Raw genomic sequence first — 14,254 nt, forward strand, 5'->3', positions numbered from 1 at the left:
GGGCCAGGACCAGCATGTGCTACATGTGGTCAGTCAGAGATCGTTGAGGGTCCTAGGATTTCACTGGCCAGATCTAACACACAGTCCATATTTGTGACACCCCTTGTGTAGAGTATATTGGAAGAGCAGTATGCCTGGGTTTGATTCTTGGAGACCACAAGAGATTCCCCATGTTAGATCCTTAGGAGGAGTTCAGAAAAGCATAGGAACCTAGGGCTGAAAGGGACCTCAGGAGGTCATCTAATCCAATCTCCTGCTCAAGGCAGGATCATCCCCGACTAAACCACCCCAGCCAAGTAGCTGCTTAATCTGTTCTTAAACCACCCAAAGATGGAGATTTTACAACTTCCTGCAACATTTTGCCTGTTCCAGTGTTTAACCACCCTCATAGTACAAAAGTTATTTCTAATCTCCCATCTAAATTTCCTCTGCTGTCATTTGAAGCTGCTGCTCCTTGTTCTGTCCCCTATAGCCTCAGAAAATAATCTTTAGATTTTTCTAATCTATTGACATCTTTCTTGAAGCATGGAGCTCAAAACTGGATGCAGTCCTTTTGAAGAGCTCATGAGGTTGAACAGAACAGAAAAATCATTGATCTGGAAGTCACACTCCTGTTATTGCAACCCAATATGCTGTTGGCCTTTTTTGCAACAACAGTACAACATTTGCTTCATATTCGGCTCAAATTACTAATTTGAGTGCCTAATGCTGACCACCAAGAATTGCAATCACTTTTTTCTGAAGTCATCTAAAGTGGGTAAATAGCATTCAGATTGAGAATTTACTGATTATAAATCATGTCCAAAAGGAGGAAATTCTTTGCACTTGTTTAAGGGACAAGAACAATTGTATAGTGTTCTTTTGATGCATAATAATGACAACTTTTGCTTTAGTTATCAAGGACCAAATTCCAAAGGAGATGGCTGCAGAACTCTGATACTGGGTCCAGATCTATAGAAGGTCATGACTCAGTGCAGGTTTCAGTTACAGTGGATCTAGGCTAACAGAAAGGATTGGCCACTTGACTGGGACTCAGGAGATACCTTATGCCATATTATGTATCCAGAGACTAGTTGTGTGACATTGCACAAGTCACTCTACCTACCCTGTGCTTCAGTCTTCCATCTCTTAATATTGTGAAGATAAAAATCCATTTATGATTATGATTATAAAGTGGTCAGATATTATAGTGTTGAGGTACCATACAAGTACTAAGATACAGAGCAAGACAGGCATCCCGGGGACTCTCTCACACCAAGCACAGAAGACATGGCTGTTTTTGCTCCCTTTTGTCCATCAGTAGTACTATAAATGGAGCAGAATAAGATGCAGAAGCTGGCACAAAATACACATCAGGAAATGAGATCAGTTTGTGGTAACAAGTATGATAGCACTATTATACCTTTGCTAATTTGACAAAAAAACCCAAAATGCCCTTTGTCTTCAACCAGATAGTCAATGGCAACATTTAGTATGCCTGAAGAACATCCCTTCCAGACAGTTCTTCTAAAAAATAATCTAATATTTATGCAGGGGGGAACCAGGGATAATTTCTGATGCACAGGGAAACAGGTGTGGATTCCTGCTCATACAGCTTATGAGAACTGAAATATCCCCTTGTTGTTATTATACAGCTTCTAACAATGTTGGTGTGGTCCATAACAAACCTATAAGGTTACCTAATGCTTGAAATGGGAAACCACTGTAGCCCCTATAAGATTTTCTGCCTTCCTTTCTGACTTGCACAAAGGCAAAGACAGAATCTCAGCTGGTGGAAGTCATCACAGCTGTACTGAAGCCAAGGGTCTCATGCTCATTTATGCTACTTAAGGATCTGACCCATTCTGCTGCCCAGATCTGTGGTCCTTACAGAAACTGTTTCTTTCTTCTTCTTTTTTTAAAGACATGCAGATTCAGGTGCCCTGCTCCCACAAGCTCATATTTAGTTATCTTTTAATTGTTTTTATTTCAGCTGCATTAACCTCCTGTATATCAAAGTGAGGCACACACCCAGCACCAAGCCCCACAGCAATCGTGAATGCCTTCTATCCAATGGATTAACAGCATATGTTTGTGGAGTCGCATTATGGCCTTTCAGGACACATGCTACATTCCCCCAAGGCACCTATGAAGTTATTACGAAGGCCAAATCATAGTGTCAGAACTGGTTTAGTGAAAGGAATGATATTCAGAGTTGTATTTTTTATAGTTGGGGGAGGTATTTGGGCTGGCAGACAGAAATTACTACTACTGCTACTACTTTATAACTGTCCCTGAGGAATGGGTGATAATAATACAGATAAAAAGTGCTGTATAAGAGCTAATCATTATTAGCACTCAACATTTTATATATGAATAAGAAGAAAAAGACAATGACCAGCTCACTCACTTCTATATAGCCCTCTTCCCATCAGTGTGGATCTCAAAGTTCTTTTAAAACAAGTCAATTTTATAAGGGGAATGGAGAGAACATAAGTTCAAAGAGGTAAAGAGACTTGTTCAAACTTATTCAACAGACCAGTGGCAGAGCAGGAAACTCATGTCTCCAGAGTCCCGGCCTGGTGTCCACACTGCCTCCACACGGACCTTTAAATATTCTCGGCACTTTTCAAACTTAATCTTCACAAAAGCCTTTGAATGCTACTGTCCCCATGTCACAGATTGGAAAGCTGAAGCAGAGAGGCTGAATGACTTGATAAAACCTATAGAGACAGTCACTTAGAAAGCCTGGATTAAAAATCTGGAGCTTAAGCTTCTTAAATTTCTTCTCATTCTCCTGGACCATGAAGATTAATAATCACCTTATGCCCAAACCTACACCAGGTTCTCTACATACAGGAACCCTGCTAAAGATTGCTTGCCTGGCTCATGGGATGATGCAGTGTTTAGTAACAGAAACCTTGCACTGACCATACTGTGTTCATCCATCTCCAAGGAATATGAAAACACTGTCCCCACCTTTTACATGTGGCACCAGAAGTTGGACTACTGAAAAGGGCTATTTCATACGGAGGTGACACCTCCCTGAATATATCTTGGATGGAGGCTCCCTAGGGCTGACTAGTAGTGAAATAAACCCACCACTCTGGAGCTGTCAAACAGCTCAAAAACTGAACGAACAGCCAAAAACAGCAAGTAAGAAACCCTGTCATTTATTTCATTCTTTCACTCAAGCGGATACCACATGATAAGATGTGTAGTTGATGAGAGAGTTTTTTTTCCCCACCTAGCCTATACATTTCCATCAGGACCACATGCTTTGTTCTTCATCTCCTTAACGGCTTTCAAGGCCTCTTGATAAGTTGGTGCATGCGCCAGGTAGTCCTTAATGGAGTGTTGCAGAATGGCTTTGATGGTATTGTCTTTGACAGTTCAGGAGCTCTTGAAAGTGCTTCTTCCACTGTGCATCAATGGTAGAACTATCCTTAAAGAGTAGTGTTCTGTCTTTGGACCCTGAATTTTCCACAGGGACTCTGCTTTTATGTGGCTGATTATAATCTACACAGCATATAAAATTCATCTGCAAATCTACCAATTCACATTTCATTCACCTGCAAATCTACCAGTGTCATACATGTCATCACCTGCTTACAGTGCTCCTCTGCTGTCTACACTGGGCAGGCAGGGCAATCGCTACATGTAAGAATGAACGAAAACTGATTTGACATCGGCCCCAACAAGACACAAAGGTCTACGTCTAAGCACTTTAACTTCCCTGGACATTCCCTGGCCAATCTCAGGGTGGCTGTTCTTAGGCAGGAAAACTTTAAAAGCCAAACTGAGCCATATTACAGAACAAGAATCATGCCCAGACTGGATTGTGTTAAACATGATTTAAACAGGGACCATGGATTCTTATCTCATTACCTGCATTAGCTTTTGTGACCCATTTGTTCCTATGAGTTTGCTGCATACCAGTTTGCCTCTCCCTTCCCTCTCCTCCCTGCCTTTTGTATTCAAATCACTCTCTCCATTTTATATATTGCTTTATGCATGTACTTTCACAGCACCTTATAAAGTGAGCCTGATCTCAGGAAAACTCTCTCTTTCCTTCTTTCCTTCCTCTCTTTGATTTTGTTAGTCTATAAGGTTTGGTCTGCCCTGCCTTCTGCCTGACTTCAGACTAACACAGCTAACTACTTCTCTCTGTAGAAACTAATCTTATACATACATCAATCATTTTGTCCATCACTCACAAGCTGCCATCCCTGGGATGCAACGCAGCAGATGTTTTAAGATCATCCTGCAACTCTTCACTATAGTATAGGGTAATGAAATATACTGTTCAAGGCAACCAAAATTCCTGGGGTGATTTAAGAAGCGTACTGCATTTACCCAAATATAATTCTGGCTGGGGAGAACACTGTGTTTAATACTTCTACATCTGCAAATAAACGCAGGCTTCGCTTATCTACCACTAATGCACAACCTGGCCAGCACCATGATTTTCCACATTCTGTCCTACTAAAATTCTTCTTCTGTGATCCTCAGCCTGTAAAGTACCTGGTCTAAAGGTCAGAAACAAGCTAGCATACTCTTCATTGTTCTATTGCTGTAACAGAATCAAGTTTTGGTGACTAAATGGACAACAGTGAGCTTTCGAATCTTATTCCCCCCGTGCATAATGCAGAACAGAATATCTTTACTTTCCTATACCTGAACAGCTCCTTTCCCTCACCACTTTTTGAACCCATTTATGCACATTTTCTTCTATTTTTAGGCAGTTAATAACTCTGCTAACTGAGCTGAATTGCAGCATCTTCTTCCTGATACTGAGGTAGATTCCTACATCCAGGCTCCCCTAACACAAAAGATTAACTTTGGTAATAGTAAGAAACCTTATGAGAGGGCATACAGATTGGAAACATGGATTTCTTGTTATTAAAGTGAGCAGATGAATTGCTTTAGTTTTGTTCTCCTTCTTCCCTGTATGTGTGGTGGTATGATATCCATCATAACTAAAACTGAAATTCAGCAAAGTCACAAGGGAAATGCTTTCAGAAGGGCAACTGGCCACTGCACATATATTACACACAATGGCTCAGTTGGGTGGCCAGGCCAGTGTCCATTAGATAACTGAGACAAGGCCAACATTATGTTTATGATTGTCAGATGATCCAACTGTTTATTAAGTTGTTAAATTACCCAGTTAACGTGCACTCACATTTCCCACCTACCTCTTAACATCATGCTCCACCATTAATGTTCCAGCTACACAACTTTCCCTAAATACCCCAGAAGATGGAACAATAAAGAAAACTAATTTGTTACGGAAATAAAAACTTAAGAACTTGCCTTGAACCTAATAACAATAATAGCTCAGAGAAGAAACAGACACCAGTGAATAACACAATGCCTACAACTAACCAAGCAATTAATGATAACACTTACACAAACACATGCACACGAGTGTATATATTTTACTACGTCCTTTTCCCCAGCCTTTGGATAGCCCCTGGATATTATTCTTCTCTGTATAATATGTACCATAGTAAGACAACAATTTTGACTGGGATTTCTGGTTGCTAATGCACTAAGAATGTAAGCTAAGTTATATATGCTACAGCTCCAAAAGTGTTGTCAGTCACACCTTTGCAACACACACTGAGGTTAACTGAATTCACCAGTTGGGTGGGAACACAGAATTTGGCCCTACATATATGAATGAAACAAGTTAATATGCTCTGGTTGGAACGCAATAGTGCTAATAATAACCTAAAATTATAAATCTGAGCCTTTTAATTAGGCCGTGAGATATCAATAGTTTTACTGTATTGAGCCTGGACAAGACCACATGCATAAAATGTGTGATTTTGCCAAGAAAGAGCCTCATGGATCAGGCTGCTGAATGCCTATATTTCTCTGCTTTCACTTACTTCAACAACCTTAGAACAAAAGGAGTCTTTCAAAATCCTAGGAACATATTATTTACCTGCTTAAAGGCAGAATTGCTATTGTGGGTACATTTGAATATAATGGATAGATAAAAGCAAGTTTTCATGACAGTTTGATACTGGCCATTATTTTTGCATGAATAAAGCTAAGTAAAATTGGAATATTTTGGCATACCCTAAAACTAGTGTTTCCATGCCAGTGAAAAATCAGACATTTTCAGGAAAAAAAAAAAATCAGACTCTGATAAAGATTTTAGCATGCAAATTGGTCAGCTGAAATACTATGAGAACACTATCTCTTGTGTTATTTTTTCCTATAAGCCCTATGACCCATTAAAAAAAATGATAGAAAACAAATATAAATAATTTCAAAAACAGATTCAGGATGCTGCACACTTTTGTAATAATTAACAAAAAGAGCAGAGAATTCAGGACCATCAGACTGACTGGTATACTCTGTTTCTGTGAATATAATATAATATAATATAATATCACAAGAAAGAAACATCACCAAAAGCGAATCACTGGACCAAATACCAACTCTACAGATCATGCTGGAGTTAGATGTGGAGCCCACTGTAGAAAAGCTAAGCAAGGCATTATCAAGTGGAAAAAATGGCATCCCAGTGGAAATTCTCAAGTGTGTGGAAAAAAGCCAACTACCATATCTTCATCAGCTGCTACTCAAATGCTTGAAAGAGGGTGACAGGTACCCCAAAACATGTGTGACGCAAACACCATCACTTTGTATAAAAAGATAAGGGCAACTGCAAGAACTACAGAGGTGTCTCGCTACTAAGTATAGCAGAAAAAGCTTTTGCAAGGGTCTTCTTGGTCCATCTACAACAGCTGGCAAGTCATGTCTACCTTGATTCTCAGTGCGGATTCAGGGCCTGAAGATCAACCAGAGAAATGATATTTCCCTGCATCAACTTCAAGAAAAGTGCAGAGAGCAAAACCGACCATTGTACATTGCCTTCATGGATCTAACAAAAGCATTTGACACCGTCAGTAGCATTGGCGATGCGTAGGGGGTGCACATGGGTGCATGCTCACCCGCTGAGATTGGCGGTGCACTCCCTGACAGAAGTGCCACCAATGCTGCTGACAGCATCTGTGGGCAGTCCCCAATTGCCACTGGCTGCTGCCGACAGCATCTGCGGGGCAGTTGCCAACTGCCAGTCAGTGCTCACCACCCCCCAACTACCACGGCTGCCTAAGGAAGGTCCTCACTCACCCCCACCACTGCCGCTGCTGCCTGTGGGCAGTCGCCATGCCCCACCCCACCTCCAGGAACACACGTCGTTCATGGTCATTAGAGCAGGCCTTTTTGTAGTCCTAGAAAAGATAGGATGCCCACCAATCCTGTTAAGTTTTATACGTTCCTTCCATGACAACATGAAAGCAACTGTTCAGTTTGATGGGTCCACTTTGGACAGCTTTGAGATGAAAAGAAGAGTGAAGCGGAGATATATGTTCTTGCCCCTGCCGTCTTTGGAATCTTCTTCTCGGTACTCCTAACCTGCGCGTTTAAAGACACGGCATGTGGACTGCACCTTCACACAAGACTGGTTGGAAACTCTTTAACCTGTCAGGACTCAAGCCAAAGACTGAAGTTAGAAAGGTGCTGATCAGGGAGCTTCTAGTCACTGATGATGCTGCCTTTATAGCCCACAACAAAAACCTGCTACAAGAATTCATGGATTGCCTTTCAAGAGTTTGTCAGGCATTTGCTTTCACTATCAGCATAAAGAAAACAGGGAGTTCCACAAGAACCATCAATCACACTTACCAAGAATCAGCTAGACCTAGTTCAAAAGTTCAGCTACCTAGGTTCTACAGTGACCACAAACCTCTCACTGGATGAAGAACTTAATGTTCACAGTGGAAAGGCTGCCACCACTTTCAGCGGACTAGGTAAAAAAGCATGGAACAACTCAAAGCTTACCATCAAGACCAAAATCCTGGTGTGCAAAATTTACACACTCAGCACTCTCGTGTATGGTATGGAAACATGGACAACTTCTGCACATCAAGAGAAAAGGTGCAGCTTCCACCTGCACTGTTTATGCCACATACTCAACATCAAATGGTAAGATAAAGTTACCAACACAGAGGTTCTTCAAAGGGCAAATTTACCAAGTGTGACAACCCTACTCAGATAGAGATGACTGCACCAGCTGGGCCATCTGAGTAGATTGGAAGATGGACGTATACCCAAGGACAAGCTATATGCGGAATTATTGGAGGGAACAAGAACAACTGGACGCCCCAAACTTCGCTATAAAGATGCAGCATGCAAGCGAGATATGAAGGCATTTGGAATTGATCCTGGCTAACAGGAAACCTTGGCAAATGATCAGAACAAGTGGGGTCATCATCTCCACCAGGACACTCAAGTCTATGACAGGAATTGGCTACAACAGCTTGAAGAGAAAAGAGTCCGCAGGAAGCAAGCAGCTCCTGAACCACCCAGCCGTTACACATGCATTTGCAAGCACTGCCATAGATAGTGCAAATTTCAGGTTGAACTGTTCACTTACATGAGATATTGCAAGCCATCTATAATCTGCAATTTCTAGTGTCTCTCACAGATGAAAGGATGCCATAAAAAAAGAATAATCAGCTGCAATCAAGAAAACTTGGACTTGATAGGCACATGAAATGAAGGAGATTTAAAATGCTTTGGTTTAAAGTGAATGAGTATTTGAAATGTTTAAGCCTGCACCTAAATTATGTTACTGATAAAATTTAAAGTATTTATGTTCAAACAGCACCTTCACAGGTCATTATTACGATGAATTCTATGTTCTTGCCTATGAAAATTCAAAGTAACTAATATCTGTCATAACATTTACCATCAAGCCAATTTTTTGCCAGTATATAAAACTGCACAATTCAAGTTGTTAAAGAGGGGAAAATTTTAATTCCACAGTTTTATAGACTGGCAAAAAAAATTGGGAAAGGAGGGATCTCTACAGCACTTTTCAAATGTAGGGCTTTTATATGAAAAAAAAAATTCTGGAGTCAAATTTTCTACTGGTGAAAACTGGCTTTGTTTCATAGATTTCTTATCAAGCCATACCAATTGACATCAGCTGAGAACCACTTGCTATCTTTTGCAGCTGCAAAAATTCATATTGTAATGAGATACCATACCTTGCTTCGCAGAAAATCATCCATAGACAAACTATAACATCAGCAAAGATGGACTGCTACTCCTTTCAAAACCTCACTGTTGCTCAACTCACAGCCAAAATTACAGAACACAGGCAATTTTCCATTAAAAAAATAGAGCTAATGGCGTGAAAAAAACTCTGTTGATAAAGCAGTAAGGATGAATGTTAAAATAACAGGAAAAAAATAAAGATATTCTGAAGCTAGTAGCTACTCCATTCTGTTATATGAAGAACCTCACCCAAGACAAGGTTACCAAATGGTATTGCAGAGAGCTGCCCTGCTCAAGAAAGTTGCTTAGCACCTCACTGAAGAACCATGACTGAGAGAATATCACAGATCAATCTAAATCAAGCTTTGATCATTACTTAGCAACTGGTCAAAATCCGTGGAAAAATGAATTTGCTAAATTGAGATGCCATCATGGTAGATGGAACTGTGGCCCAAGAGAAAAAGGAGAGGACAGATTCTGCCCAGCCTGACTCAAAGGTGGTCTGAGATCAGACTGGGGCAGGGCTGCTGTTTTCAAGGATCTGTAACCCAAACGGTTTTAGGAATAAACAGATAACGGGTAAATAATTTCCTTGCTAAGTCTGTGCTATATTTTTTCCAAGGTCTAAGCCTTGAGATGTGCAACACTAGAAATAATGACCAGATGCTACCTGGCCTCAGAAAGCTTTGAAATACATGCTACCTAGTGACTAGTTTGCAACAGACCAGTATCCATACTCTGTTAGACAAGATGGTGACATTTAATACTGTATGATCCATTTTTTCTTGTTTAATGAGTAGCTTCTTGTACTTAAAACAGGATGTAGACTCTAGACACTACAGTGCAAAGTTATGCTCATGATATATTACTAGAAAGTAGAATCATAGTCTAATTAAATATTATTGTTGGAACCTAAATCTCTGCACCCCTGACTCCATTTGATTTCAAAGGTGTAAGCTTTTCAGTTTGGGTGAACGCAACTTCATGAATGTAACTTACCTTGCTAATACTGGCAACAAAGAGTCTTGGCTTCACCTTTGAAGGAGGGCATGCTAGTCTCAGTGCTCACCAGTTTATCATGCTTCATATAAAAGTATGGAGCCACCAAATATACTCACATGTTTTTCAGAGAACTCATCCACCTCTTGCAGCAGCTTCTCCTGGCACTCTGGGTTGGTGGCTAACAGGTAGGTGGCAAAGGAGAGCGCACTGGTGGTGGTCTCATACCCAGCAATCAGGAAAAGGAAGGCTTGGCCTACTATCTCATCTTCAGTTAATGTCACCTGAAGCTTTTTAGGCGGAGCTTCATCACCACAAGGATCAGGGTCCTGAATGGAAGTATCGGCTTTGTTGACCAAGTCAAAATGTTCCAGTGTAACAGAGCTAGCTGAACTGCGGGCATCAAGCATCAACTGGAGGAAGTCTCTGCGTCTCTGTGAAACAGAAAATGAGGAAACACACTATGAATGACTAGAAGTAAAAGCTTTTCCTCTGAGGGAGAGAACTATCCGATGTTTATCCTGCCCACCCAGTTCTGCCAGCATGACCATCAAGCTTTCAAATGAAGAGACTTCTTGGCATTGCTCCTATTAAATTGCATAGAGCAGCTACTGCTGGTACTTCTCATCTCCCTACCAGAAGACTGACTCTGCTGCTGACAAAACACTATCAGGCAAGTATTTTCAATACTGACTAGCAGTTATGTTGAATACAAAACAGGGACCTTATTCCAGAGGGTGGGCACTTAGTCCCTTCTAATGACAGCCATACCAGCATGAGCCAAATGGGCCCCTGAATTAGCATGATGGAACCAGCACTGCCATTCCTCACCTGCCTGCTCCACTTGGAGAGTTTTAGTTTGCTGTGCCCCAAGTCATTTAAGGTGCATTACGCTTCCGAATTTGCTACAGCAGCTGGAATTAATGCACATTACACCACCAAGGCGTGCAAACACCTTCACCATTAAAGCGGTGCAAAAGTGTTTAGGCCGCTTTAAAGTGACATGCACATTTCATCTACGCATGGCTCAGGAAGCTTGAGTGGAGGTTTAAAAGGGAGTTCTTAGTCCTAGGGTGTGTATGTAGATTAAATCATAGTCTAAGGCTAAGGGTGAATCTATACAGTTTTTGTAGTGATTTAACCATACTGGTGTAGAAACTGATATTGTTAAAATTGGTTTAAATTCCTTTTGCATGGCCACATTTATATTGGTATAAAAGTTTGCTTTATTTTGGAAAATTTACTAATAGGCACTTTTACACTACATAGTTAAATTGTACAAAACCTGCAGCTACGACTTCATGCAAAATACCAGTTGAACCATCCTTTCTTTAGCAAAGCTATTTGTCCTAGTTTGTGAAATTAAAATTCCACACCAAACAGACCTATGGATAACAGTAAGCTGACTCCAAACCAGTCTGGCAGCAAGCTTGGCAGGGCTTTTAAACCTAACCCAAAAGGCCTGGAGTGACGTTTGAGCCCAAGAAATTATTGTGTTGAACTTAAACCATAAGGCCATGAGATTGATTTTCAATTCCTTAAATACCAATATAATGCATCATAGCTAAGAAGTTCCCCAGCTAAGAATGACTACAGAACCAGACCATGACACATTATGGTTTGAAAAGAAAAAGCTGGGAATGAATGTTTTCAGGAGAACTGAGGCTGCATCTTTTTTAATGGAAAATCTTTTGAATTATTTTCTTAGATTAGATAATACAGATAAAAGAAGAAAAGAGAAAGCCAAAGAAACAATGGGCAAATGAGATAAGGGTAAGGAAGGAGTCATTAGTTATATACGTCAAAGGGCTTAATCAGATAACATTTCCTCATGACATGGGAATGGGGAGCAGCAAGACACAAAATAAGATACACAGTGTCAGGAACTCTGGCTTTATTGTGAACAACCCGTTTTGAGCAAACTACAAACAGAGAGAAAAGGGAGTATTTGAACCAGATAAGGGCTTACAATGGTGCCTCTGGTTTCTACTCAGAGTTTGGGGTGTGCAAAACAGGGCATATTCAATTTGGATTCAGATTTGGCCTGAATCAGGGACAGTGATTCAATTTGTTGATTCGGATCACTGTCCCTGATTCAATTCAGCCAAATCCCAATCTGAAGATTCAATGCTGATTCAGAGAATCACTGATTCAGCCACAGACACAGTTTTAAATGTTTTTTCTACGTACCTCGAGGTAGGAGGTGCGACTTGTGAATGCTGCAATGGTGGGGCGGATGGAGCTTACCACAGGAGTTTGGGTGGAGGGGGCCCCCCCATGTGCTCGGCAGCAAACCTGGAAGTGGACCAGAACTACTTCCGGTCCACTTCCAGGTCCATCGCTGAGCATGCTGGATGCCCCCCCCCGGCTCAGTGATCAGCCACGGGGGAACCCTGGGCGCCCCCCCAGACCCAGGAGGCACCAGTCGCCGAACTCGGAGGGGACTCGGGGGGGCCCCCTGTGTGCTCCCTGGTGGACCCAGAAGTGGACTGGAAGTGCTTCTGGTCCACTTCTGGTTCTGCTGCTGAGTGCGCTGGGGAGCCCCCCGCACTTCTGTGGGACACTCCATTCGCCCCAGCATCGCAGCATTCACAAGCCCCTGCATCCTACAGGTATGTAGAACAAATATTTAAAGCTGTGTCTATGTCTGAACTGTTGAATCTTTCCAAATCTCTCTGAATTGATTTGGAGGGTTCTGATTCGATTCAGAGAGATTAAAGGGCCTCCTGATTCAAATCGGGCCAAATCTCCGCTGAATCGAATCAGCAACCGAAGCTTCGCACAGCCCTATTGGGAGTCTCCCATCACCAAATCTGGGCTTAATTGTCTGTTACTCTGGGGCACCTGAAATTAAGAGGATCAGGGCAGCGTCATGTACAAGTAATTGTACATGAAAGGACTGCATGAACTGCCCCAGTTGGCGCATATCACTCCATGGCCCAAATGCATAGATTTTCCAGGGTAATAAAGTATGCAAAGCTGCATTACTGCACATTATCCTCACACAAGTGTCTTCCATCCCTTACAATACTGTGCATTACCTAGCTTTAGGGAAGTTTTCTGCAATCAAAATGAAGTTCTTCTAGGTAGTTTAATGGTTTCTAGGGTCACAAGGGACCTGAACAGATCTCCAAGTCCGACTCCCTGCCCTTGGCAGGAACGAGTGCTGGGATCATAACACCCCAGCCAGATATCTATCCAACCTCCTCTTGAAGACCCCCATGGTAGGGGAGAGCACCACCTCCCTTGGGAGCCCATTCCAGAGCCTGGCAGCCCTAACTGGAAAGTAATGCCTCTTGATATCAAGCCTGAACCTGCTCTCAATCAATCTGTGGCCATTATTCCTTGTTGTCCCAGGTGGTGCCCGGGGGCACAGTGTCTCACCTATTTTCCACTGGTCCCCCCTAGTGAGTTTATAGACAGCCACCAGATCCCCTCTCAGTCTTCTCTTGTGGAGGCTGAATAAATTCAGGCCCTTTAGTCTATCTTTGCAGGGCCTGGCCTGCTGCCCCCTGACCATGCGAGTGGCCCTCCTCTGGACCCTCTCAAGGTTAGTCACATCCCTCTTGAAATGCAGCTCCTAGAACTGGATGCAGTACTCCAACTGCAGCCTGATCAACACTGCATAGAGGGAAAGGATCACCTCCCTTGAACTGCTTGTGATACATCTGTAGATGCACGACAAGGTGCGGTTAGCCTTACTGACTGCTTCCTTGAATTGGCGACTCATGTCCACCCTGGAGTCAACAATGACTCCAAGATCCCTTTCAGCCATTGTGTTGTTGAGAAGGGTGTTCCCCATCTTATAGGTATGTTGCAGGTTCCTTCTCCCTAGACACAGCACCTTGCACTTGTCTGCATTGAATTCCATCCTATTCTCATCTGTCCACCCCTGTAACCTGCCTGCATCTAGTTAGATTTTGTCCCTCCCCTCCAGTGTGCCCACTTCTCTCCACATCTTTGTGTCACCAGCGAATCTGGACAGCGTACTTTCCATGCCCACCTCCAAGTCGCTAATAAAGATGTTGAACAGCACAGGCCCAAGGACCGAGCCCTGGGGAACTCTACTGCCCACAATCCCTTCAAGTCAAAAACAACCCATCCACCACCACTGGCTCTGGGTGCGACCATCGAGCCAATTTGCCACCCATCTGACTGTGTAGGCACCAATGCCACAGTCGCCTAGTTTTTT

At 42.3% G+C, this 14,254-nt stretch overlaps 1 protein-coding gene across 1 annotated transcript in view; it reads right to left on the reverse strand.

The window, feature by feature from the left end:
- Positions 1-14,254, reverse strand: part of TBXAS1 (thromboxane A synthase 1) — a 554,439-nt gene that overhangs the window by 145,691 nt on the left and 394,494 nt on the right. Inside the window, exon 10 of the mRNA XM_019515381.1 lies at positions 10,182-10,496. Coding sequence (XP_019370926.1) covers positions 10,182-10,496 — 315 coding nt within the window. The remainder of the gene's footprint in view (positions 1-10,181; positions 10,497-14,254) is intronic.

This window comes from Gavialis gangeticus, unplaced genomic scaffold, assembly GCF_001723915.1.
Source record: "Gavialis gangeticus isolate Ggan-Ray unplaced genomic scaffold, GavGan_comp1, whole genome shotgun sequence".
NCBI lineage: Eukaryota > Metazoa > Chordata > Crocodylia > Gavialidae > Gavialis > Gavialis gangeticus.